The sequence below is a fragment of the Gadus chalcogrammus genome, chromosome 11 (assembly GCF_026213295.1).
Source record: "Gadus chalcogrammus isolate NIFS_2021 chromosome 11, NIFS_Gcha_1.0, whole genome shotgun sequence".
NCBI classification, from domain to species: domain Eukaryota; kingdom Metazoa; phylum Chordata; class Actinopteri; order Gadiformes; family Gadidae; genus Gadus; species Gadus chalcogrammus.
Genome location: NC_079422.1, coordinates 15,270,906 through 15,295,905, shown reverse-complemented (window position 1 = coordinate 15,295,905; position 25,000 = coordinate 15,270,906). Strand labels below are relative to the sequence as shown.

Here is a 25,000-nt window from a genome sequence, read left to right as displayed (position 1 = left end):
TCTCCTCCCCCTTCTCCCTCTCCTCCCCTCTCCCCCTCTTCCCCCCCTCTCTCTCCTCCCTTTCTCCTCTCCTCCCCTCTCTTCTACCCTATACTCTCGCTCTCCCTCTTTCGATCAGCACAGCCTACCAGCCCACACACACACACACACACACACACACACACACACACACACACACACACACACACACACACGCTCCACCATCTCTACCTCTTCTAATTAGAATGACCTACAGAGGCACAGGCACCTCCACCGCAAACATGCAACACACACAAACGCACACCCGCGCGTACACCTGAACAAAATAAATGAGATTGCCATTTAATTGCACCTGATTATCATTTTGATAAATTGGAGAATATCAAAGCGGCCAAACAAATGATTCTCTTTGTAAAACCCCGCCCCCCTCCCTCACCCTGAAGACGGAGTAATGGGGAGATGTAGTGGTTATCATACATCATCATGTATGAACATGGTGAATAATGCAATCAGGAGAGAGAGAGAGAGAGAGAGAGAGAGAGAGAGAGAGAGAGGGATCTGAGGCCTCATTAATGACACCAGTTGCCCTGATAAACCTGGAGAGGTCGCGATAGGACGTGATAACAAAAAAGCAAAACCGACAACAGCGACGATCGGCCCAAACACACCGAAGCAGAGGGGATAAACTCCAAGAAAAAAACCAACATGGAGGACAGGACGGATGCCAGGACATGCAAAGAGGGGGGGGGGGGGGGGGTGCTGGCGAGATGATAGGGCAGGGGGTGAGCGGGTGGTTGATGTTTTGCGGCCGGCGTGAGTGTGTGGCGGGGTGGGGTTGTGGTGTGTTATACCGATGTACTATATTACACTAAAGGTTATTGTCACCGTAAAGCTCACCGCCGCTGCTTTCTAATTGGACGCCTCTGCCGCGCCCGCCGCCATCAATCGCGGCCCGCGTTATAAATCTCTGGGCCGTGCGTGCATTTGCCGCTTTGTGCGTCCGTATTTATGTGTGTGGGTGATTAATTAAGATGGAGGTGTGCGCCGTCGTCCCGGCTCTTTTTTCCTTTCAAATGTCAACCCCGAGCAGATTTACTTTTTACTCATAATTCTGGCTCAATCTCCTTCCCTCTCCCTCTCTCTCTGTCTCTCCCTCTGTCTCTCTCTCGCCCTCTGTGTCACTTTCACTTTCAGGGAGCCCTTGCAGTTGTCACTCTGAAAACGTCCCCCCCCCCCTGTGATGGCGGCGTACCGACGGTTCCATCTGAGACGAGCGCCCGTACCATTGTCCACTCCCCTGTTACTCACACCGCAGAGGACCTTTATGTCATGTCCTGTTTGGTGAAACCAACGCCGGCTGCGATTTCAATTGATACAGCGACGGAACACACAAACAAACAGGGAACGGGTAAATAAATTCTGTAGGGAGGAATCACAACACAAACGAAAGAAAGACGAACGTAAACAAGAGCAGAGCAGGCTGGACACAGCGACGCGACGTGCAGAAGCAGCGGGCGCAGGGGGCTCGAGCGTGGGGCCGTCACGGAGAGAGGAGGTGGTGGTGGTGGCGGTGGTGGAGGGGGGGGTGGTTAAGAGAGACGTACTTGTTTGGGTGGAGCTTCAGCGTCGGCGGTGGTAGCGTGAGGGTCGGCTCCTCGGTGGAGTCCGTTAAAATCAAACCCAACTGCAGGAGAGAGGGAGGAGGAAGGGGTGAGGAGGGGGGAGGGTGGAGAAGGAGGTGGGGGGAAAGGGAGGAGGTGGGGGAAAGGAAGGGGGAGGGTGGTTATAATCTGGGATACAGCAGTCCTACTGTGTTGTAGGAGAACTTGTGAGGAGAGACGGCACAGAGGAGCCAGGGCCGTGAACCCGGAACTGAAAGGGGCGGAGTTCTACCTTGTTTTGTGATGGAGATATTCTACCAAAGAGAAACTCATTCACGTGATCGTTTGAAGCTTTCAGAAGGGGATTTTAATAAGGGTACTCTCACAGTGACCAGTCCACACGGTGTTGATCTGAAACCTCTACAGACACGTTATTATTACAGTTTAGCACTTGTCGAGTTTGTGTACCAGATCCCCGCCTCCAGCAACACGATTGGTCGCAAACAAACACGATGCGAAAGATGAGGAAACGGCCCGTCCACCACAGATTTGAGCTTGTCTTCCATCAGACTTTAGATATTAATCTAAAGTCTGATTCGTGAGACTAGGGGGCTAGAACTCCCCCCTCACCCGCCTTCCTCCGCCAGCACATGGTAGCATTATGCCACCAGCGCTGATACAGTCGGAGATGTGGGGTTGATGATGATGATGACAGTGGTGATGGTGATAATGGCGGTGGTGGTGAGGAGGAGGAGGAGGATGATGATGAAGCATGGTGGCGTCAGGCCAGTGATTTAATGTGACGGATGTTAATGGAGGGCCTCGGGGTGGCTGCCCTTTTCTGTGTGTGCGCGTCCGTGCAGAGAGGACTGACGGTGACAACATTAATTACAGCTCTGCCCGTGTTTACCAAGTCTTCCAAGGGTCTGTGCATGTGTGTGCGCGTGTGTATCTGTTTGTGTGTTCCTGTCTCTGTGTGTATATATAATAGTGAGGGTGTTTCTTAGCGTGTGTGTGTGTGTGTATCTATCTGTGTATATGTGTGTGTGTGTGTGTGTAGTGTGTTGATGCATGTATGTGGGAGTTAGTGTGTCTGTATGTTTATTCAAGCAGTTGTGTGTGTTTATGCACCTGTTGTTTTTGTGTGTGTGTGTGGGTGTGTGTGTGTGTGTGTGTGTTTATGCGTGTGTGTGTGTGTGTTTATGCATGTGCGTATGTGTTTGTGTGTGTGTTTGTGTTTGTGTGGTCATAAACGTATGTGTGTGTATGAATGTGTATGTCTTGGCGTGTGTGTGTGTGTGTGTGTGTGTGTGTGTGTGTGTGTGTGTGTGTGTGTGTGTGTGTGTGTGTGTGTGTGTGTGTGTGTGTGTGTGTGTGTGTGTGTGTGTGTGGGGATTAACAACAGGGCTAGGGGGCTGGGTGGGCTCTCTCTGCATCACTTACCACTTGCCCTCTGTCACTTAGAATCACTGGCCGTGCCACATATCATTCACACTCCCTTTAAAGAACCTACTTATCTCAATGTCAGGGCTGATCACTGCCGGCCAGGCTGACGGACATGACAGCACAGGACAGGAGACAGGAGAGGAGAGAGGGGAGTGGAGAGAGGAGAGATGAGAGAGGAAAGAGGAGAGGAAAGAGGGGAGGAGAGAAAAGAGGAAAAGGGGAAGAGGAGAGGGAAGGAAAGGAGAGGAGAGGTGGCGGGGAGTAGAGCAGAGGAGAGAACAGAGCAGAGGAGAGAGGATAGGGAGAGGAGAAAGGCGAGGAGAGTGCAGGAGTAAGGATAGGAGAGGAGAGGGGAAAGGGAGAGGAATGAGGAGAGGAGTTGAGAGGAGAGGAGAGGAGAAAGGCGAGGAGAGGATAGGAGAGGAGAGGAAACAAAAGTGGTAGGTAACAGGAGGAAACACGAGGCAAACAGATAAGGTTGGGAAAGATAAAAGAAGAAGAAAAAAAGGTAGAAAGAAGAAAAGGTTACATGTGGGAGTTAAGATACAGGAGGTGATGAATCGGGGGAGGAATGGAGGAAACACTAGAGGGCCAGACGCACAGCGGTGCAGAAGAGACGGCGGGGAACAGCAGCCGACGGGAGAGCGTCCAAAGCAGCGTGTTCTGGTGAATGGCATGGAGGGAGGCATGCAAATGGATTCACAGCGTTTGGCGTGGACAAATGTGGCCACGCTTCATTAGAATGCACAATTCAATCCTTCTAATTGACATGTGATTAATAATGTATATAATTTGTCACAGGTCAGTATCCCGAGCAAATCATCGTTTCTGTTTATAAAAAAATAGAGACAGCTGCCGGGCCCGGGGCAGGGGGATAGGGAGGGGGAGAGGGGGCCGCAAGCCGGCGGCTGCACCAAGAGTACACAACACACATCTATTTTGATTTATTTCGCCAACGCAGCGACAGTTTTAAGATTTATGGAGTGCATGGATGAAATAGGGTTGAGTGAGTGAAGAAGGGAAACGACCAATCTGTTAAGAAAAAATAACGATATTCATTCCTGTCTCGCTTTTGTATTTAGTTTGGACCAGAAGAAAAAGAAGAAGTCTATGAGTGTCATAACATTTGGTTGGGGGTTTGGATTTGGTTAGGGTTGTAGTAATCTTGGATCCAGCAGTCCCACTATGTTATAGCATGACCTCTGATCCATAATTCCTAGTATGTTACAGCATTACCTCTGATACAGCAGTCCTACTATGTTTAACCATTACCTCTGATCCAGCACTCCTACTATTTGATAGCATAACTTCTGTTCCAGCACTCCTACTATTTTATAGCATAACTTCTGTTCCAGCACTCCTACTATTTTTTAGTATAACTTCTGTTCCAGCAGTCCTACTGATTATGGCTGAACTTATGGGGGTGGGGGCGGCACAGCGCACTGGGCACGCAAACATGGAACAGCAGGGGCGGATAAACGCCTGTTTCCTCTTTGGTTATGGAGATCATTTCAATGAGGAAAACGTTCACTCCTTCAGAAGGGTGTATTTCTACACAGTGTTGATTTGAAACCTTAATGTAACCTTTTTTTACAGTTTACTAGCCACCTTTGTGTTCGCTGCTAATAGCCAATTACCGGCTTAGAAATCTCCGCCTCCAGCAACATGATTGGTTGATACAAATTTGAAGCTATAGAAAGTGAAACCAATTCATCAAGATATGAGTTGGGCTACCATTTTTGAGACTCGGGTCCGAGCATGTTGAGTCTGTTTGTATGTATGTATGTATGTGTTTGTGTGTGTGTGTGTGTGTGTGTGTGTGTGTGTGTGTGTGTGTGTGTGTGTGTGTGTGTGTGTGTGTGTGTGTGTGTGTGTGTGTGGGTGCTGTTTACCTGTATGAGATCTCATGTGGGTGCGAAGGTGGCTGGGCTGGCTGAAGCTCTTCCCACATTCGTGACACGCGTAGCTCCCCTGTCGCATTAGAGCCCGCAACATCCCTACACACAAGCAAAAACACACATACACAAACATATTACAACAGAGGAAAAACGGCAGATTAATTACTGTATTATTATTAGTGCTGTCACGATTCGTTGACTTCGTCGACTAATCGCAACTAAGAAAAAGGCTGTTTAATTAATACGTCAACGTTATCATTTATTAATGTGTCAAGAAGATACTCCTTTCAATGATGTTCAGATTATGAAAATAATCCTTATTAGTAGCCCCCTCACAGTGTATGCATGAATCTTGGTGTCTTGTGTTTTTCGGGGGAACTAAATTGTCGGGGATGTGTATTAAGACATAGACTTGCTGAGTGTGCAGGTGTCTGCGTCAGGGCTGTCACTTGCGATATACGTCAGCATAATCGACGAACAAAATAACCATTAGCTGCAGCCCTAATTATTATGATGGATTATCATCTTGTTAAAAAAAAAAGGATTCAGACCAAAGCAATGCAGCGATTCCACGTCAAACGGGTCACGAGACAATCAGTCTGAAATCGGCTAATGCTAATGGCTGCCTGGGCTGATGGATCGCAGCGGCCACCCCCTCCTGCTGATAGGACCTCCAAAGATAACAATCATATATCGTCAGGGAAGGGCTGTCCGAGCCACAGTGTGGATAAGCAACGAAAGCTATCCCACAGTGAACCCCTGCCCAGGTTAGCCTCATGCTAGCCGTAACCGTGGTGTTTGTGGCATAAACCTGCTGGCTCCAAAGCATACCTCAGACTTAGACGATGAACCGTCGGGAGACATCCCTGCCACAACCCTCTACCCGAAACATGCACACGGCATAACGGACAACAGCAGCAGCAACAACATAAACAACCACAACAACAACAACAACAACAACGCAGAAGCAGAAGACAGTACTGCAACACAGGTCGGGATCGAGACTGCCTGGAATGTTGTGGAATGTCTGACCGTGATGTGAAGGGTCTGTGGTGGGGGGACTGGGGGTTAAAGATTGAGATGGTGCTCGACGAATGAAGCAACAGAGAGAGAGAGAGAGAGAGAGAGAGAGAGAGAGAGAGAGAGAGAGAGAGAGAGAGAGAGGTAGTGGTAGTGTAGGACCGGTGCAGGCATCATTAGTATGTCTAATGTGTCATTATGAGCGGATAGCTCCAGGGGATGGACTGCTGCTGTCACACAGCATCATCTCAGAGCTTGACAGACACACACACACTCACCGTACACACCGTACACACACACATGCCGCATAAATTACAGGCAATTAAAACGCCCCGGCTGTGATGTGCCCGCTCCGCCAGCCGTGTGTCACATATCAGGTGTGTTTGTGTGTGCGTGCGTACGTGTGTGTGTTTTTATGTGTACTTGTATTGCAGTGTGTTTGTGCATGGTCTGTCTATTTGTGTTGTGTTTGTGTGTGTGTGTGTTTTATGTGTACATGTATGTGCGTATGGGTGTGTGTATTGGATGTATATGTGTGTTGTGCGTGGTTGTGTGTGTGTGTGTGTGTGTGTGTGTGTGTGTGTGTGTGTGTGTGTGTGTGTGTGTGTGTGTGTGTGTGTGTGTGTGTGTGTGTGTGTGTGTACCTGTATGAGTGCTCGTGGGGGGAAACGGGGGGGTTCAGTCCAGGGGAGGACACAAAAAAAAGGCACGCCCGCGTGTCTCCCTCTGACGCATGATGAGGAGAGACAGCAGGACGACGAGCCACATGAAGACAGTCGCTACGTCCGACACACACACACACACACACAAACCAACACACACACACACAAACACACACACTCCTGTGACCTCTTCTGCTGGCAGATAACCGGCCTGGGGGTCCATACACCACCAACCCCCGTCTCCCCTACTCCTACATCCCCCCTTTGCCCCCCCCCCAACACACACACAAACACACACACACACACGCCCCCCCTGAGCGGTACCCTGGCATATACCTGGGCAGTGCCCACCGATGCCTGCCGGTACCAGGCCGGGGGAGAGAGGGCAGCAGGACGTAGACAGGGGGGGGGGGGGGGGGGGGGGGACCAGGAGGGGGTGACAGAGAGTGTCTCTGGCAGGTCTGTGGCTCTCTGGCCTCTGGATACTCATCACACACATCTAGGCCAGGCTCCCGCCAGCCCTTCTCACTGGCGCACTAATGAAAGACAAGACAGGAGCTGGGCGAGGGGAGAGCAGTGCGGCCCAGCCACGCACCGCTCGTAGCCGTTCCACGTCTCGAGAGAGAGAGAGAGAGAGAGAGAGAGAGAGAGAGAGAGAGAGAGAGAGAGAGAGAGAGAGAGAGAGAGAGAGAGAGAGAGAGCAAGGGAGAGAGAGAGCAAGGGAGAGAGATAGAGAGAGAGAGCAAGCGAGAGAGAGAGAGAGAGAGAGAGAGAGAGAGAGAGAAGGGCGTTGTTTGTTCAAAAAAGGTCACTTTATAGCATGTGACTCAAAGGGCCACGCCGGAGCGTGACGTAACGCGGCCGGACAGCTGACAGCGATGTCATGCGTCCGCTGGCGGGGGTCGCTGTCTTTGACCCCTGGATCAGCGCGACCCCGTTTGACCTCGAGGAAGGCCGGGCCCACAAAAAATGGGGCGAATAATGTGGATGTTTGGTAATGACCATTTCCAAACCAGCTGGTGGGGTAATTATTGTGTCTCATCACATGTCCTCCCCCCTCCCCCCCCCCCGCTCCGTCTCCCCCACCTGCTACCTCTCCTTCCCTCTCTCTCTCCCTCTCTCTCTCTCTCCCTCTCCCTCTCTGACTGAATCATCCCACTCACCCCTCGACTCCCCCCCCCCCCCCCCACATCTGTGTGTGTGAGTCTCTCATCAGGCAGAGTCGTGACCTAAACAGTTTGTGACAGCTTTCTGGGAGAGTGGACTCTTGGAAGCAAGGCTGCCTCGCAGCCGTGTTCACAGCGAAGGTCCTTACACACACACACGCAAAAACACCACACACACATACACACAACCTTCGTGTGTGTGTGTGTGTGTGTGTGTGTGTGTGTGTGTGTGTGTGTGTGTGTGTGTGTGTGTGTGTGTGTGTGTGTGTGTGTGTGTGTGTGTGTGTGTGTGTGTGTGGATGTTGAATGCATCTCTTTTTCATTATTCAACACCTTGTCAGAAAAGGGCAGTATTTCTTTGTGTCAATCATCTCCTGCCAGATGGTGAGCTTTGAATGTGTGTGTGTGTGTGTGTGTGTGTTTATGCTCGGAGCAGGTGTGGTTTTATAATGTCTAATGTAGTGGTTGACAATCCAATATGAACATAAATGTTGCCTTGCGACACAAAATCTTTAAATAAACTACAAACACTGTATCCCTTTCATGTGGCATTTCACCCACGGTTTCTCCCATTCCACATGTTGAACATGTTAGGGGGGGTGCTTGCTCTTACCAGAGGGATCCATCATCGCATTGGCCGCGCCCCAGCGCTGGTAGAGAGCCGCCAGCTCATGGGGGCTGTAGTTCTTCAGGAAACCCAGAATATCAACAGGCATCTCTGGCGTCTCGGCGGGTGCCTCCTGCTTCATCTCACCCCGAACACCGGAGGACAGCGATGCCCCGACGCCGGAGTTCTGCAGAGCGCCCCCGTGTGTGTGGGGCGAGGAGGCGGTGCTTCCGTAGCCACGCCCCACTAGCGAGCTGTGGCTAATGGCGCTGGGTCTGCTCGCGTTAGCATGGCCCTGGCTGTGGGCCGAGTTGGCGTGCGCCTGCTGGGTGTGGTGGTGGGGGTGGTTGTGGTGGTTGGGGGTGTTGGGGTGGTGATGGAGGAGGGAGCTGGCCTTGTGGGGCTGGGGAGTGGCCCTGGCCCTGCCGTACTCCGGCGCCAGGCCGTGTTTGCTCGACAGCATGAAGCCAAGGCCCTCCTGGGGCATCAGGTAGCGGTCGGCCAGCCTGGACCCCCCGGCGGTGGAGCCGGGGCTCGGGGCCTGGGCCGGGGCCGGGGGACGCTGGGGGGCCCCGGTGCTCTTCTCAAGGGAGCCGCTGGAGGACGACGACGTGGCGCCTTGTGGGTACATATCCACCTTGGGTCTGGAGCGCGACGCCGCCGCGGTGTGCTCCTGCTCCACTGAACGTCTGCCACCGCCGCCGCCGCTGCTACCGCCGCCGCTACCGCCGCTGCTACCGCCGCCGCTACCGCCGCCGCCGCTGCTGGCCACCGGCCGGCCGTGGGTCCTCCCTTGGGCCGGGGGGGGCCTCCCTGAAGCCGAGGAGGGCCGGCCCGAGGAGGAGGAGGAGGAGGCGGCGGGCGAAGGCGAGGCGGTGGGGTGGCCCGCGGGCCGGCTCTTCTTGGCGGGCTCGTTGCAGTGGGTCGGGGGGCGAGTTCGAGGGTTGCGCGTCTCCGAGGGCAACGGCGGGCACTCCTTCCCCTCCAGGACGGGTGGGGGGCCGGTGCGCCTGCCAGAGGACGAGGACGAAGAGGAAGAGCTCTCCCCGGAGGTCCCGAGGGTGGTGGTGGGCCTCAGGGCCCATTTGGGGGCGAGCGTGGAGCTGCCGCTGGTGATGCGGTGGGCCACCGTCTGGTGCATCCACAGCACCTCGGGGTAGCTGGTGGAGTGCGAGCAGAAGGAGCACTTGTGTCGGGGGAGGCCCCCGCCCTCCGGGACCGAGGCCGGGCCCCTGTGGCCCTCGGGGCGCACGCACAGGTCCAGCGGGGCCGGGCCGGGGTCGACAGGGGACAACTCCGCCGGTCGCCTGTCTCTGGCGGGTGGAGCCGAGAGGTATGGGTGGGGGGGCGTGTGGAGGAGGAGGGGGCTCTTCAGCTTGGAGGTTGACCTGTTGGCGGGGCCAGGGCCGGCAGCCCCTGGGGCAGAGCTGGGTAGGTCATTGTTGTTGTTGTTGTTGTTGTTGATCGGGTGTTGGACGCGGACGTGCGTGAGATAGATCTGTGACTCTGTGGTTGTAAAGTCACATAGGCTGCAGATGTACGGCTTCTCATCTGGGGAGAAAGAGAGAGAAAAAAAGAGCAAGAGATCAGTAGATGTAGCACATGTAGATGATGTTTATTTTTTTATATTGCTGCCTGAAATTCCCGCAATAGGCCAGAAGAGTGCAGTGTTGGACAGTTATGTAATGATTCTGACCGTTAAAGTGACCTTTATTTTTAAAAATGAAAAAATAACTTCACAAACACATCAAATTGTCTCGCAGAGGAAAGAAAATATATATATATGGTTCAGAAACAGTGTAAAATGCAAAGACATAAATCAAACATTAACTGTAAATCATAAAGACAACAACTATTTAAATTGTCCATGGACAAGAAGCGTAACATAAAACTTTAATAATTAGCCATTTATAATATCATAAAATAAATATGACACATGACAGCATGGCCTCGGCGAATGTAGCTACAAATTATGTTTGTATTATTAACTCTTGCAGTTCCCTACATTGTCCACAAGGTGGTAGAACCGACCTACGTTTGTAAGCAAGTGAAACATGAGACTCGGCCAAACGAGATATAGTTAACTCTGCGTGAACTGTAAGCTCGGGCCATGGGAGCTTGACACATTCCCACACACAGTCAAACAAACACACTGTCTTAAGCATTCTTAACCCTATCTGTCCTTTTCTCACACGTATCCCCAACAACTCAACAATCAAACACACACACACTGCAACACACACACACACATCCCAACCACAAACACAATCACACACGCACACACACACACACACACACACACACACACACACACACACACACACACACACACACACACACACACACACACACACACACACACACACACACACACACACACACTAAACCACAAATTGTTCTACACCTAGGCCTCTGTGTGCTACCAGGGCAGTAACCTGCCATCTGCTTCTCATCTGGCTTCCTGTTGAAGCAGAACAGTGGCAAAGAATATAGCCAGCTAGTCCTGTTCGACCACCACAGTGGCTAACCTATAGCCAGTTGGCCAACAGCTATCCCTATTGGAGCCACTCCGTGGCTACCATATAGCCAGCTAACAACCAAACCTAATGGAGCAACACAGCAACTAACATACAGCCATTTAGCTACCAACCAGCCCTGTTAGATGAACACAGTGGCTAACATATAACCAACTAGCAACCAACACTGTGGGGGGAGCACAGTGGTTAATATAGCCAGAAAGCCACCAACCCACATAGACCAGCACAGAGGCTAACATATAGCAAACTAACCACCGAGATGAAGCAGCACAGTTGCTAACCTATAAACAGCTAGCTAGTCACCAGTCAGCCCTTGCCAAGGACAAGCCCTGTGGGCAGGGAGGAGACCAGTCTGGCATTGGATGGGAGCAGCTATATGATTCTGTTTTCATGTACCTCTCTCACACTCAGCTTCCTGTAACCCCCCCACACACACCCATCTGTGTCCCCAGACCCCCGCTCTCTCTCTTGTTCTCTTTCACACTTTATCTCGCTCTCCCTCTCCCTCCCCCCTCCTCCTCTCTGTCTCTGTCTCTGTCTCTGTCTCTGTCTCTCTCTCTCTCTCTCTCTCTCTCTCTCTCTCTCTCTCTCTCTCTCTCTCTCTCTCTCTCTCTCTCTCTCTCTATCTCTCTCTCTATCTTTCTTTCTTTCTCTAACACACGAATGGCTGAGACCGCAGCATAAACACAAAATACACATCCTGCTTATACCTTGTTTAAGTCGGCTTTAAGTGTTGATCCTGCTAGGACCAGTTCTCTTGTCTATTTCTTTATCTTTTATTCACACTCACACACACACACACACACACACACACACACACACACACACACACACACACACACACGCGCACACACACCAACACACACACACACACACACACACACACACACACACACACACACACACCCCAACACACACACACACACACACACACACACACACACACACACACACACACACACACACACACCAACACACAAACGGACAGACTCAAACACACACACACACACATATACATATACTCACAAGGAGTACACCAAAGACAGTGTGTTGGTGTGTTTGCATCGTAACAACACTGCAGTGTGGGGGAGTGCATGAGGAGGAGAGCAATTATGGGCGTCACAACGCCGATAGCCTCTGTCGCCCAGGTGACACGATATGTCACCGATGAGCCGCAACTCCCCCACCGGGCAGAGTAAACAACTCTTAGCTTACAGATGCAGTCCAGGGAGGAATTATGCACCCACACCCAGCCGTTCTGAATCAACCCAACCCCAAAGTCTAGAACAGGAACACACTCATCTCATTGGAGCTGCGTGTAACACAGGGATGAACAGCGCTCAGGTTTTCATATGAGAAGTCTGTTTGGGCACACAACTCTGAGCTGTGATGTGTCTTATCATATCCTGGGGATGTTTTACCTTTTCGAGATGCTGCCATGTCCAATTTTCACGCTGTGAAATCAGCAACTTTGTGTCACGGGTCCGATTCTATCAGGAGGATAATATACTCGGAATCTGTACTTAACAATCAGTCCTGAATACCAAACCTTTTTTTAACACACCAAATGTGATTACGTCCACCCCATGAAGGATACCCCTTCTCTGACAAATGGCTACGTTCTATTAATAGTGTTTGTGGCGCCCCTAAATCCACAGAATAGCCTTTCCGAGCCCAGCCTAGTCCTCAGGGAGAGTCTCTCCTCATGTTGCCTCTGCCTCTCTCCACCAGGAAGGGACTATAAATAACAGATCCCTTAGATGTGGCCGTCTGGCCGGCTCTGTGTGAAGGGGGGCTGAGTGACAGGCCACAGTGGCCTTTATGGCAACATTAGGGATTTATTATGGGTGAGACGAGACAGGTGAGGAAATTGAACTGCAAATGAAAGAGGGCTGGGTGGATGTTCGGAAGGATGGGGATGGGGATGAATGAATGGAAAGAAGGATGGATGGATGGGAGGATTGAGTGAATGGATGAATGGGGAATAGATGGGTGAATAAAGGGTTGGATGGATGGATTAATGTTTGGATGAGTGGGTGGAAGGAAGGATGAGAGGATGGATGGTTGGATGAATGGATACATGGATGGATCGATGCATGGAAGAATGGATGAATCACATGTGAATAGGTGGATAATTTGATGGATGGAGGGAACTATGAATGGATGGATGAAGGATGGATGATAGGTAAATAAATGGAGGATTGGATGGATATATGAATGGATGGACGACGGACTGATATGATAAATCGTTGGATGGATGAATGGATAGGTAACCCTGCCGCTCTCTTTGATAGCTATATCGACAGAAATCGACTTGCCTTCCAGACTATCTCAAAGTTTACTTTAGTAGAAATTACCAAATGATGAAATTACATTTTTAGCAGCTTTATTCATCACTACAAAGCTATATCAACATCATTATTAGCAGTTGTAGCATTACTATGAGAAGTATATGCAATACAATTTAATTTCAACAAAAAGGATTTGTACTACAGAGAAAGTTATTTCAGCATTATCCGAAAGTTGATCTCAAATAAATACTTCAAATACGTGCAGGTTATTCCAGGCTGAAAGCGCCTGCATTGCTTGAGGAAGGAATGCATCTCTTTACAACAAAACCGACTTTGTTCTGTCGTGAGATGTAGCAAAGAGCAAGAAAAGAGGAAATAGTCATTGGTAGTTACAGTACCATCCCCAGTATTCATTGTCACAGTTTCTTTAGAACCGAAAGTTTCCTGTTTATTCAATCCATTTAAAGTGCTGCCAATAAATGTGAGAGTGAAGACAGACAGATTTCCATGACAAAGATATAAAATAAATATTCACGCACAGATGCGGTGTGTCTGTGTGTTTGTGTGTGTGTTACCTGGTTGTGTGCTTGTGTGTGTATGTGTGCATGTATGTTGTGGGAGTTATATGTATGTGTGTGTGTTTGTGTGTGTGTGTGTGTGTGTGTGTGTGTGTGTGTGTGTGTGTGTGTGTGTGTGTGTGTGTGTGTGTGTGTGTGTGTGTCTTTGTTGTTGAGTGTGTGTGTGTGTGTGTGTGTGTGTGTGTGTGTGAGTGTGTATGTGTGGTAGTGTTTTGTGTGTATGCTTTTGTTTGTGTGTTGCCAGTCTCTGTGTGTGTGTTTGTATGTGTGTTGTTGTGTGTGTGTGTGTGTGTGTGTTTATCTCTTGTTGTGTGTGTTTGTGTGTGTGTGTGTGTGTGTGTGTGTGTGTGTGTGTGTGTGTGTGTGTGTGTGTGTGTGTGTGTGTGTGGGGGTGTGTGTGTGGGGGTGTGTGTGTGGGGGTGTGGGGGTGTGTGTGTGTGCTTTTTTATGTGTGTGTCTGTGTGCTTTTGTGTGTGGTTTGCGTGTCTTTCTGTGTGTGTGTGTCATGGGGGGGGGGGGGGGGATTGTGAGTCTGAATGTGTGTGTGGAGGGAGGGAGGGGGGGTATTTCCTGAGACAGGAAGTGCTGAGAGAGCGTGCAGCTCAGTGGGGCTTGAAGAAGAGCTGTTGCTATTATTACTGAATGTCTAAACCAACAGGAAGGAGTGGAAATCATCCCTAGAATCCACTACACACCAGCACAACCAGTGTTTACAAACCCCCAAAATAATTCAAATGGGGTATGATTTAAGATGTCCTGCTCATGTTGTGAAATGACCCAAATATATCTGTGGAGAATTGTGGAGTATTCATTCTTTTTTTTTTTTTTTTGGCAACTAAGTCACTCCTGCTTTCTGTATATAATTAGGTTGAACCCCTTAATAGAATCAATTCCTTTTGATAAAATATTCTAGCATATTTTTATTTAAAAACATGGAGGAGGAGGATAATTTCAATGATCCATAAACATACATTTTAGTTGATTGCCAGTGTTATTCTGGCCTGTGTTAGCCAGCATCCGGGACATGAACAAAAACAAGGGGTCATACCAACTCTCACATCCCAAACCTAATCCAACTGGTGACAATAACGGACACACAAGTATTAGCCTGCTGCGATTGCAGAGAAATTTTGAAATGTACTGCCATTACACATTTTGTGGCCTGCTCAACTTAAACAGCCTGAAGCTTACACACTGCTCCATTAACAACTGCATGTCGGAGCAACGAAAGAGAGCATTCTAACAAGATCCATACGCATACGTCCTGCTCTCATCAAAACAGTGCATTTGGTTCCCCTAGGAGAGTGTAGGATTTCCATTTGCTGCTGAGTAGCTTGTATTGGATGTGAAAAATCCCCAAAATGTCTCATTTTATTCTAGTATGTTGATAGAAACACAGATCATTAAAACCTCTCATTCATTCTAACGGAAGCATTTTGTTTATATTTTTGGGATAATTTGTTGTTCCAGCGAGAAACAGGAAATAGTGAACAGCGTCATGTAATTCTTCAAAATGGACAGTAGGGGGCTCTAAACTCCTCTGTGCACAAATGGTGGCCATTAGGTTGCCGCTAAACATTTCAACAACAGATGTTCACCACTGATTGGATGTCAGATGCAGGGGCCGGGAATAAGAAAAAACTCTTATCTGCTAGTACATATTTAGTTTATCTGCGGAAACTGAATTGAAAATAAATTATTTGGTTACAATCGCCCTTGGTATGACTGCAATGCTAATGTATCGTTATACCTATTGTTTGGTGAAAACTTATATCCCTTTATGTTATGTATGAATTATATACAAAATAACCAATGATTAATTGACTGCTTTGTTCACATCATGCTCATGATAAATTGATGTGAATTTGACAAAATAAATGGCATTGTTATTTACTGCTATTTTCCTTTTGCTCTAAAGTTGGCGAGAGTAATTGCTTTAGTCCACCTCACATTGATCCATTGACACATGTGAGGAAAACCCGATAAGGAAGGTTTGCGACTAACCTGTGAGCGCTCCCGCGTTGGCCATGCCCATCTCAGAGGCCTGGTCCCCCAGGGTTGAGGCCGGTGGGGGGGAGTCCCCGTAACCAGGTGTTCCGGGCCGGCTGGGGGAGCCGGACTCTGGATCGCTGGTGGAGCCCCAGCGTTCGTCCCTGGTGTTCCTGTCCTTCTCCCCTCCGGGCGCCTTCCCTCCGTCCCGCCTGTGGACCCGCAGGTGGACGCTGAGCTGGTGCCGGCTGCGGAACACCTTCCCGCACTCAAAGCACTCGTTGGCCTTGGAGGATGAGGAGGCCTGCGTGTGGGACGAGGACGTGGACGACGGTCGCCGCCTGTCCTGCCGCGAGGAGGGCCGGTACTCTGAGTCGCTGTGGCTCTCGGGGGTCTGGTCCCCGGAGGACGTCCGGTTCCGCCGGGCCGTGTTGCGTCGCTCTTGGCCCTGCAGGACGTAGCGGCTGCTCTCCTTCTCATAGACCACGGCGGCCCCGGCCAGGCCGTCCTCGCCCATGCTCCCTCCCCTGGAGGAGCCCTTACGACTGGGCTCCATCGGCTCCACCACCCTTCCTTTGGTGGCGAGTTGCCAGGCCTGGTAGCTGCATACAGGGTCGAGCTCTTGGATTCTCTGACCCAGCCAGTTCTTCTCCTCCACCTCCTCCTCCTCCTCCTCCTCCGCCACCACCATCTCCTCCTCCGGGGTATGCTGCTCCTTCTCCTCCACCGCCCGGAGGTTCAGGTAGTCCAGCAGACATCTCTTAGCTGCGGGTGAGTCCTCGTCGTCGCTGGCCCTGCGTTGGGACTTCTTGCCGTGGCCTGGATTGTGGACCTTCTCGTGGGCCCGCAGGCTCTCCCTGCTGTGGAACAGGTTGCCGCACTTGCAGCAGATCTGGTAAACGGAGGTGACCGCACCGCCGCCGGCCTCCGGGTCCTGGGCGACGTCGTTGATCGTGGCCGGGGGATCGGTGAACTCGGCTTTGGGTCTCGACTTTGATTTTGTGTTGTGGGTCTTCATGTGGGACTTGAGGAACCACGCCTCCCGGAAGCGACGTCCGCAGACGCGGCAGCAGTGCTCCAGGATCCCCGCGTGCTTCTTCATGTGCGACTTGAGGAACCAGGCCTGGGTGAAGACCTGGCCGCACGTCTCGCAGGGGAAGGTGCCGTCGTCGCTGGGCTGCACCGGGGTGTCCCCCTCGGAGCCGGTGTCCTCCTTCAGGGACGGCGGGTCGTCCTCCTCCTTGTCGGCCGTGATGTGGACCTTCTCGATGTGGCTGAGGAGCTGGTCCTCGCGCTGCGCCTCGTAGCCGCACAGCCGGCAGCAGAACGGCCGCTGGCCCGACGCCGTCGGCTTCTCCCGCTTCACGCTCCTGGCGGGGATCTTCCGGCGGCCCTCCTCGGCGGAGTCGCCGCTGACCACGCGGTTGCAGGCCGAGCTGCTCTTGGTGGGGCTGGTGCCGCCGTCCAGGCCCTCGGAGACGCTGACCTCGGCGGAGGAGGTCTCCTCTTCCTCCTCGTCGGCGCCGACCTCCTCGTCGTCGTTGGAGTGGTAGCTGGAGAGCGTGCCCAGCTTATGGCTGCGGATGTGGACCTTTAGGTTCCCCTTCTGGGAGGCCCGGTGGTCGCAGTATGGGCATTTGTAGGGCCGCGCGCCCGTGTGGCGTCTCATGTGCTGGGACAGGGAACTGAGGAAGGGGAAGCTTCGCCCGCAGATGTTGCAGTCGTAGGCTCCGGGGGTCTTGTCGTCCATGCCCTCCATCTCCTTCTCTTGACTGTTAGCGTCTCCCAGCGACTCCACCGTCGGACCCACAGAATCCATTACCTCCATGCTGTCTCGAGGGTTCATGGTATGTCGACGGGATTAAGACAAAAAAAAACGCTTCCTTGATGTCTGGCGTGGATGCAACTTCTACTAAAAAATAGATAGCCGAAGATGCTATCGCCAGCAGCGCATCTAGGGCCGTCTCTCTGAGGTCTCTCGTCACTTGGTTCCAATGCTATCTGCCTTTGCTCATCAGGCGTGACCTGCTAACAGAGCACTTTCTGGTTACTGGATGCACTGCTACCTATTCATCTTCATACATCTCTGTCAGTTAGTCCTGAGGTTGGCTTGTGTCTGCTGTGCCACCATAAAAAGCACCTTACACTGCACTATTATTTACAGAGTGAGCACGGTAACTAACTAGTAATTATAACACACGTGTCATGCAGATTAGAAGGTGTCATGTTATTTATGAAGCCAGGTAAACATGGCCATCGTGTACATCTGGTGCAAAGTGTTTTTGCTCAATTCTTCGATACTTTCTGTTTCAGCAGCATTCTGGTTGTTATGTAATTGTTGATGTCCTTATGGTTATTATTATTGACTAAGCCACACATCTTCTATTCATTCCAGTGGGGGTTTCTTTGGTGCGGATCATTATGAGCACGACAGCAGATTCCATGGCACGGCCAGCATGAACGTCATCGACCTGAGGAGATACAGAGAGAGAGAGAGAGAGAGAGAGAGAGACAGAGAGAGAGAGAGCGAGAGAGAGAGAGAGAGAGCGAGAGAGCGAGAGAGAGAGAGAGAGAGAGAGAGAGAGAGAGAGAGAGAGAGAGAGAGATGGAGAGAGAGAGAGAGAGAGAGAGGGAGCAGAGGATAGAGACAGAGAGAGATGGAAAGAGTGGGAGAGAAAGAGAGAGAAAGAGAGAGGGTTAGGGTTAGAGAGAGGAGGAAGAAGAGATAATAGGTTAGCTGCATTGCATTTTAATCCCGCGTGCTTACACATTAGCATCTACAGATCTGGCCAGGTGGATTACAAAAACAATATATGTCTCGGAATACACTGTGTGCCGCTTTTTGCATCATCCGTTTAGTGTGAAGTATTTTAACATGAGGGGGGCTTCCCTTCTCCCCCTCCCCCCCCTCAATCCCCCTCTCCCCGACGCCACACCGGCTGAGTCGACACATTGCACACAATCGCAGTCGGTTGGGCGGCAGCAAACACACATCGGCAAGATCAGCACTGCCTCCATGTCCCCTCGCCCCCCCTCCCCCATGCTATGCCTGGCCCGATGCGGTGATGCTTCAACTGACACCGTCACATGACAGGGATCTTCAGCACAAAACAGGAAGTGGCTCGACAGACAGTTGGCTTTTGCTCATATTGGCAGGGTGTGAAGGGGGGGGGGGGGGGGGAGAGATAAAGAGCGAGAAAGGCAGAGAGTGGCGGGAGGGGGGAGAATAAGCGTGAGAAAGAGATCGAGAGAGAGAGAGTGCTAGAAAGTGAGTGCAAGAGAGATAGGGGGGAGGAAGAGCGAAGGAGAAGGAGAGATAAAACAAACATAAGCCAAGTCAAATGCTGATAATGTGAGTGAACATTTATAATTTGTCATGAAGGCCACATCAAATATGGGCTAGAGCCAGACCAAAAAAAGGTGAACTGAATCGTTGTTCCTAAAACTAGGAACAACATTTTTTCAATGTGTGATGATGCTATATTATTCTACACCGATGCACTGATTCTTGTCAGCAGTATACTGACACTATAAAATGTGTGACGGACAGCGATTTTAGAAAAAATGAAAAAGAACATCAAAGCCCAGAGACTGATTTAGTCAGACTTAACTTCATGTACAAATAATTGATCAAAATCTTAATGTGCAAGGTACAAAAGATACTCAAGACAACGCTGCCCAGGCCAGGGATGCCCACCAACTGGGAAATCAATCCCAGCGTAGCACCTCATCCTATTATTTACAAGGATGTAATGCCAATAAGATCTCCTCTACAGCCTTCTGCTGACATTGGTTCCCAGGCAACTAGTTCTAATAAGACTGCATCTGGCGACACTGCTGTCAGTTTGTGTTTTTGTGAAGTGTGATGATGATTGAAGCTTTCCCTCATTGGGAAAAATGTAATAAGGAATACACTACACGTAGATTTGTTTGTATTTAGCCAAGTTATATTACTGTCATGTTATTGTCTGTTATTTTCAATCATCTGTTCAGCGATTGAAATAGCTTGGTCCAATTGTGTACACGATCTATAATAAAACGTTGTGTCAGTATGTATTCAAATGAAAGGCTAATCAGAGACTTTCACTGACCTACATGTCGACATCATAAAATAGTAATGAATAAATGCATACATAAAACCCCCTGGGTCTTTGGCTATAGTAGCTTGCACTACGTTAAGCTAAGATCAAAACAGGTACAGCATAGCACAGGAAGATATGTTAAATCGTTTAGCCAGCACTCTGCAACACAGAGTAATACAGATGATCATGAACAGCCATATTCATAACACATCACCATAGGAAGCAAACTATCTCCCTTCATTCAATTACACCCAAGATATGAGCAGAGGAAGCCCGGGCACTTGTGGCGGGGTCGTCTATAAGCCGAGCGAGAGATGAGGAAGACCTTCACCGGGCACTCCCATCTGGTCTCCCTGCCTCTTCTCCATCCTTGATATATCATTAAGACATCCTCGTCTCCTGCCTGTTTGCGGCGTTATAAAGAGGATCATGATCCTGTTTGGTATGAAATAGCCTTGCTAATCGCCTGACTGGGGGTTGGGTTAGAGGGCAGAGGGGGTTGGTGAATGGTGGAGAGTATTCAACACGGTAATAACCCCACCCGACAGTTGCAAATTAAAACTGTAATGAGATTAGCCACAGAGAGAGAGAGAGAGAGAGAGAGAGAGAGAGAGCAAAAAACAGGATGCTTGTCACACAGCGCACCCCTGACCTCCATAAATAAAGTAAATAAGTAATAAGTACCCTAAATGAATTATTAAATACATTAATATGATAATATAGCGACTGAAAAATGTCAACAAATATATCAACAAATAATTCAAAGTCATTAGAGGACAAAGTGCGGTTTAAACACACAGGGATAGATTATCTTATTCCAAAACTGACATGAATAGGGGCAAACACACAAACACGGACGCACACGCACACACACACACACACACACACACACACACACACACACACACACACACACACACACACACACTGGGTGGTGGGGGGTCTCATTTCATAGCAACAGGGATTCCAGCTTATGGCCAACATGGCAACAGACATTCCACAAGCCCACCAAACAAGCAACGGCAGGGGCCTACAGCGAGCCCTGGGCTGATGGGGCCTACTCCTCCAAACAACAACAACAACACCAGCCCCCCAAGTTGAACCTGACGGTGCATCCCTTCCCAGTGAGCGTTCTTTTCGGTTCTGCGCGGGGAGGAAATCCGCTCTTATTTTTCACATCAAGGCGCTGGCTCTCTTTAAGCAGGCCCTCAAGTGGCTATTCCTGGTACCTCACTCTCGGAGGTTCCTGAGAACCACATCTGGAACTCGTCTGGATTCAAAGCATTCTTCTCGGGGTGTCACACCGGCAGCGACGTGTCGGCAAAGATCCTGTTTGTTTACGAGGGTTCTCTGTTTGTTTGGTGGGGTTTTGTTCACTTGTATGTCTATTTATGAGGCTAGAAACACCCTCCTCATATCCCCTGCTGTTAGATAAAAGAAAATTTGCTAGGATTTCTGCCTGAAGATTGAGAAGTGCTGCCATCTAAGGTCGACCTCATCAACTGCCATGATCCCAGGGAGCAAAGAAGGGAGAGAGAGAGAGAGTGACAGATAGAGAGGGGGGATAGAGAGGGGGAGTGTAAAGAGAGAGGGGGGAGAGGGAGAGTGAGAGTGAGAGAAAGAAGAGACAGAGCGAGTGAGAGAGAAAGAAGAGAGAGAGCAAGAGAGAAAGGAGAGAGTGCGAGATAGACAGAGTGAAAGAGAGAGAGAGAGAGAGAGAGAGAGAGAGAGAGAGAGAGAGAGAGAGAGAGAGAGAGAGGGAGAGTGAGAGGGACAGAGTGAGAGAGGGAGAGAGAGAGGGGGAGAGAGATAAAGATGGGGGAGTGGAAGAGAGAGAGAAGAGAAAAAGAGGGAGAGAGAGAGAGGAGGGTGGGAGGGATTGAGAGAGAGAGAGCATGATAAAAATCTCTTCAGATCGGCAAGGGACGATGCCAAGGGGAGGGGGAGGAGAGAGAGGTGGTTGGGGGGGGGCTGGGCCTTGGAGACAAGAGATTTTTTAGCTCTCTCCCACGGTCACCCTGATGTGGCTGATAATGGCGGCAAGTCCTTCCGTTGGACGACATCATTTCTGCTGTTGGATCTGTTTCCTTTACCTCCCACACACTGTGGAACTCCATTTACGAGGCGCAGTTGTGTTAGTGCGAAACAAGCACCTCTTGTATGCATACACTCAAGTTTGCAAGTTTGTAATCCCTCACACACAAACCCATGCAGGCACACACACGAACACGCACACAAACGCACACACGTTTACATCAAACAGAGGAGGCTTTAACAGTTGTACAAACACTAATTTTAAAGTCGATATAAGCACACTACACGCTTTAAACAGTGCCTTATACTAGCCGCTTTGAACGCTACAAGGTCCTTACAGAGGGGGATGTTCAAGAACACACAGACACGCAGACACACACACACAAACATATACATTGACCCACTGACGGACACACACACACACACACACACACACAACCACATGCACTGAAGACCTCATCTAAAGAATTGGTGTACTGTTCTTTACATACAGTGGTTCGTAAAGTAAACACATTCAGTGTTGAATGAAATAAAGGGATGGGTGTAGGGGCCTGGTACAGAGCCCAAAACATCCACACACAAACACACAAACACACACACACAAACATAGATGGCCAACAGAAGAGCACAGACAGTGGATACTCAGACCAATCAATAATCCATTATGAGCAAACTGCTTCCTCACCTCTCCTCTTGCAGTAAAGCCCTGAACTGGACAGAGCTCTGCTGTACGCTACCAACATGAAGAGAGAAGGGTGCCACGCAGCTGGCTTCGCACACACACACACACACACACACACACACACACACACACACACACACACACACACACACACACACACAGACACACACACACACACACACACACACACACACACACACACACACACACACACACACACACACACACAGACACACACACTAGCTAAGTCATTTTTACACACTCCCACACTGTTAGCCAAGCTCATTCGTCTTGTTGAGCTAAGCAAGAGACACAGAAGTTTCAAAACAGAACTGATCCGTAACACCCAGGGTCCAGAATGAACACTGGCCACCGGCCAACACCGGATAGATTTCACCGTTTCACCAAGTAAAATAATTCAGGGTGACACATTACAACAATAGCTTGGTCGGTAGATGATTGAATTCTGCCAGGTAAAAGACACAAGTGAATGCTCGTAACATAGCATTAAGAGGTTCTTGGAACTGTTGGGTCAGGCTCAGGGGGGTCCATTGTTGCCCCCCCCCCCCCCCCCTTCCTGCTCCATGAGCCTATGGTGTCACCATTTACGTGTGGGTGTGTGTGGGAGTTAGAAGGGAAGGGTGGAAGGGGAGTAGGGAGGTGGGGGGTCGAACAACGGAGGGGGGCCCTCTTGTCATTCTATGCCCCCCCCGACACGACCCCCCGATAAGTATCCTGGCAGGGTGGGGGGTGGGATTGCCTCCTATCTTATTTGCGTGAGAAGGGACTTTGGATCCTACTCTGTGTTTGTGTGTGTGCATGTTTGTGTTTTGTGTGCGTGTGCGTGTGCGTGTGCGTGTGCGTGTGTGTGTGTGTGTGTGTGTGTGCGTCTAGGTTATTATAGGTTTGCATTTTTATTTTATTTGTCTTTAATTTAAATTGAATAATCTTTTATGATTTATATAAGGTTGGCCTTTTTAGTTTTGTTTTTATTTCTTGATAATGCTGAGTTTTAGTTTAGCTTTTATAAGCCTCAGTGTTAGTTTTAGTTTTTCTTTGTAATATGGGTTATTCGTCAGAGACAAGATTCAAAAAGGTCAGAACAAGCAATAAAATGCTTGCAAAAATGTAATAAAAACCCAACAAAGGGTTGGAATAAAACTGACACAGCTTTAAAATTGGAAGATAGATTTAATATCCACCTAAAATACTTGGCCTATACATGAAATCCATTTACAATGACCTTTTCTCTTCAATTGAGTTTATTTTAGTTGGTATTTAACACAATTGTGTTTCAGTAAGTAATTATATTTCAAATCTTTTTACGCACCTGTTTTCATTATTTCATTAATTATCGTTAACGATAACCTTGGTTGCATGTATTTGTGTGTGTGTGTGTGTGTGTGTGTGTGTGTGTGTGTGTGTGTGTGTGTGTGTGTGTGTGTGTGTGTGTGTGTGTGTGTGTGTGTGTGTGTGTGTGTGTGTGTGTGTGTGTGTATTTGTTTGTGTATGTATGCTTATGCGCACATATGCACTGCATATGTGCGATTGTGCGTGCATGTAGAAAGAGTATATGCAGTTTAAAGCAACATGGGGACTACAGCAGGTGTGCTCATTTTACAATTTGCATAGAGGCTCATGCCTGTGAGATTACTTCTGCAAGGTCAAGGAGAGGAGGAGGAATGTGCATCTCTGCTGCCCTACAACACACATACAACCCTAACCCACTGCCCAGTGTAAAATAGATAAGGCCTGGTAATCAAAATAATACCAATGCAGAGCGAATGCTGCCATCATTCTTCTGACAAACTAACTTGCAGGAAAGCATCTGAACCAAATGGCATGATTAAGGGAATTGAGAACCAGACTGCGGGCTGTGATTTATTTCCCCCCGTCTACCTGGAGCTTCAATCAAACAGAGAGCCTTCTCAATTAAACGCAAACAGAGCTGTCTGCTCCCACCGGGAATGAGCCTCTGCAGGGCCTGTCCCTGGGGATTGCATTGCATGTGGATGTGTGTGTGTGTGTGTGTGTGTGTGTGTGTGTGTGTGTGTGTGTGTGTGTGTGTGTGTGTGTGTGTGTGTGTGTGTGTGTGTGTGTGTGTGTGTGTGTGTGTGTGTGTGTGTGTGTGTATGTGTGTGTGAAAGAGAGACCCCCTCTTCCTTGACTTTTTTTTTCCTTTCTCACACCAGTCGTTAACCTCTAGCTGCTCCCCCTGGAACACCCAATTTGGAGAGAGAGAGAGAGAGAGAGAGAGAGAGAGAGAGAGAGAGAGAGAGAGAGAGAGAGAGAGAGAGAAGGACCTTCCTCTTAAACTCCTAAGCCCCGTTCACACATGCATTTGCGAGCCGTAACATCTAGAAATTACTGGGATATCCCATTGAGCAAATGGGTGAGTAGAGCAGGTCATAGTCTGGAGGATTCAAAG

The 25,000-nt window shown here is 49.6% G+C and overlaps 1 protein-coding gene across 7 annotated transcripts in view; it reads right to left on the bottom strand.

The window, feature by feature from the left end:
* The window catches only part of LOC130391827 (zinc finger protein 516-like), a 41,498-nt gene that overhangs the window by 1,044 nt on the left and 15,454 nt on the right, over nt 1-25,000 (bottom strand). For 6 of the 7 annotated variants that reach the window (XM_056602131.1, XM_056602132.1, XM_056602129.1 and 3 more), the window contains 3 exons: nt 15,790-18,245; nt 8,386-9,930; nt 4,919-5,023 (listed from right to left, as the gene is read on the bottom strand). In XM_056602131.1, coding sequence (XP_056458106.1) covers nt 4,919-5,023; nt 8,386-9,930; nt 15,790-17,620 — 3,481 coding nt within the window. In that variant the 5' untranslated portion in view covers nt 17,621-18,245. Of the gene's footprint in view, nt 1-1,583; nt 1,664-4,918; nt 5,024-8,385; nt 9,931-15,789; nt 18,246-25,000 lie in introns of all 7 variants that reach the window. The other variant, XM_056602133.1, reaches the window with a different exon arrangement.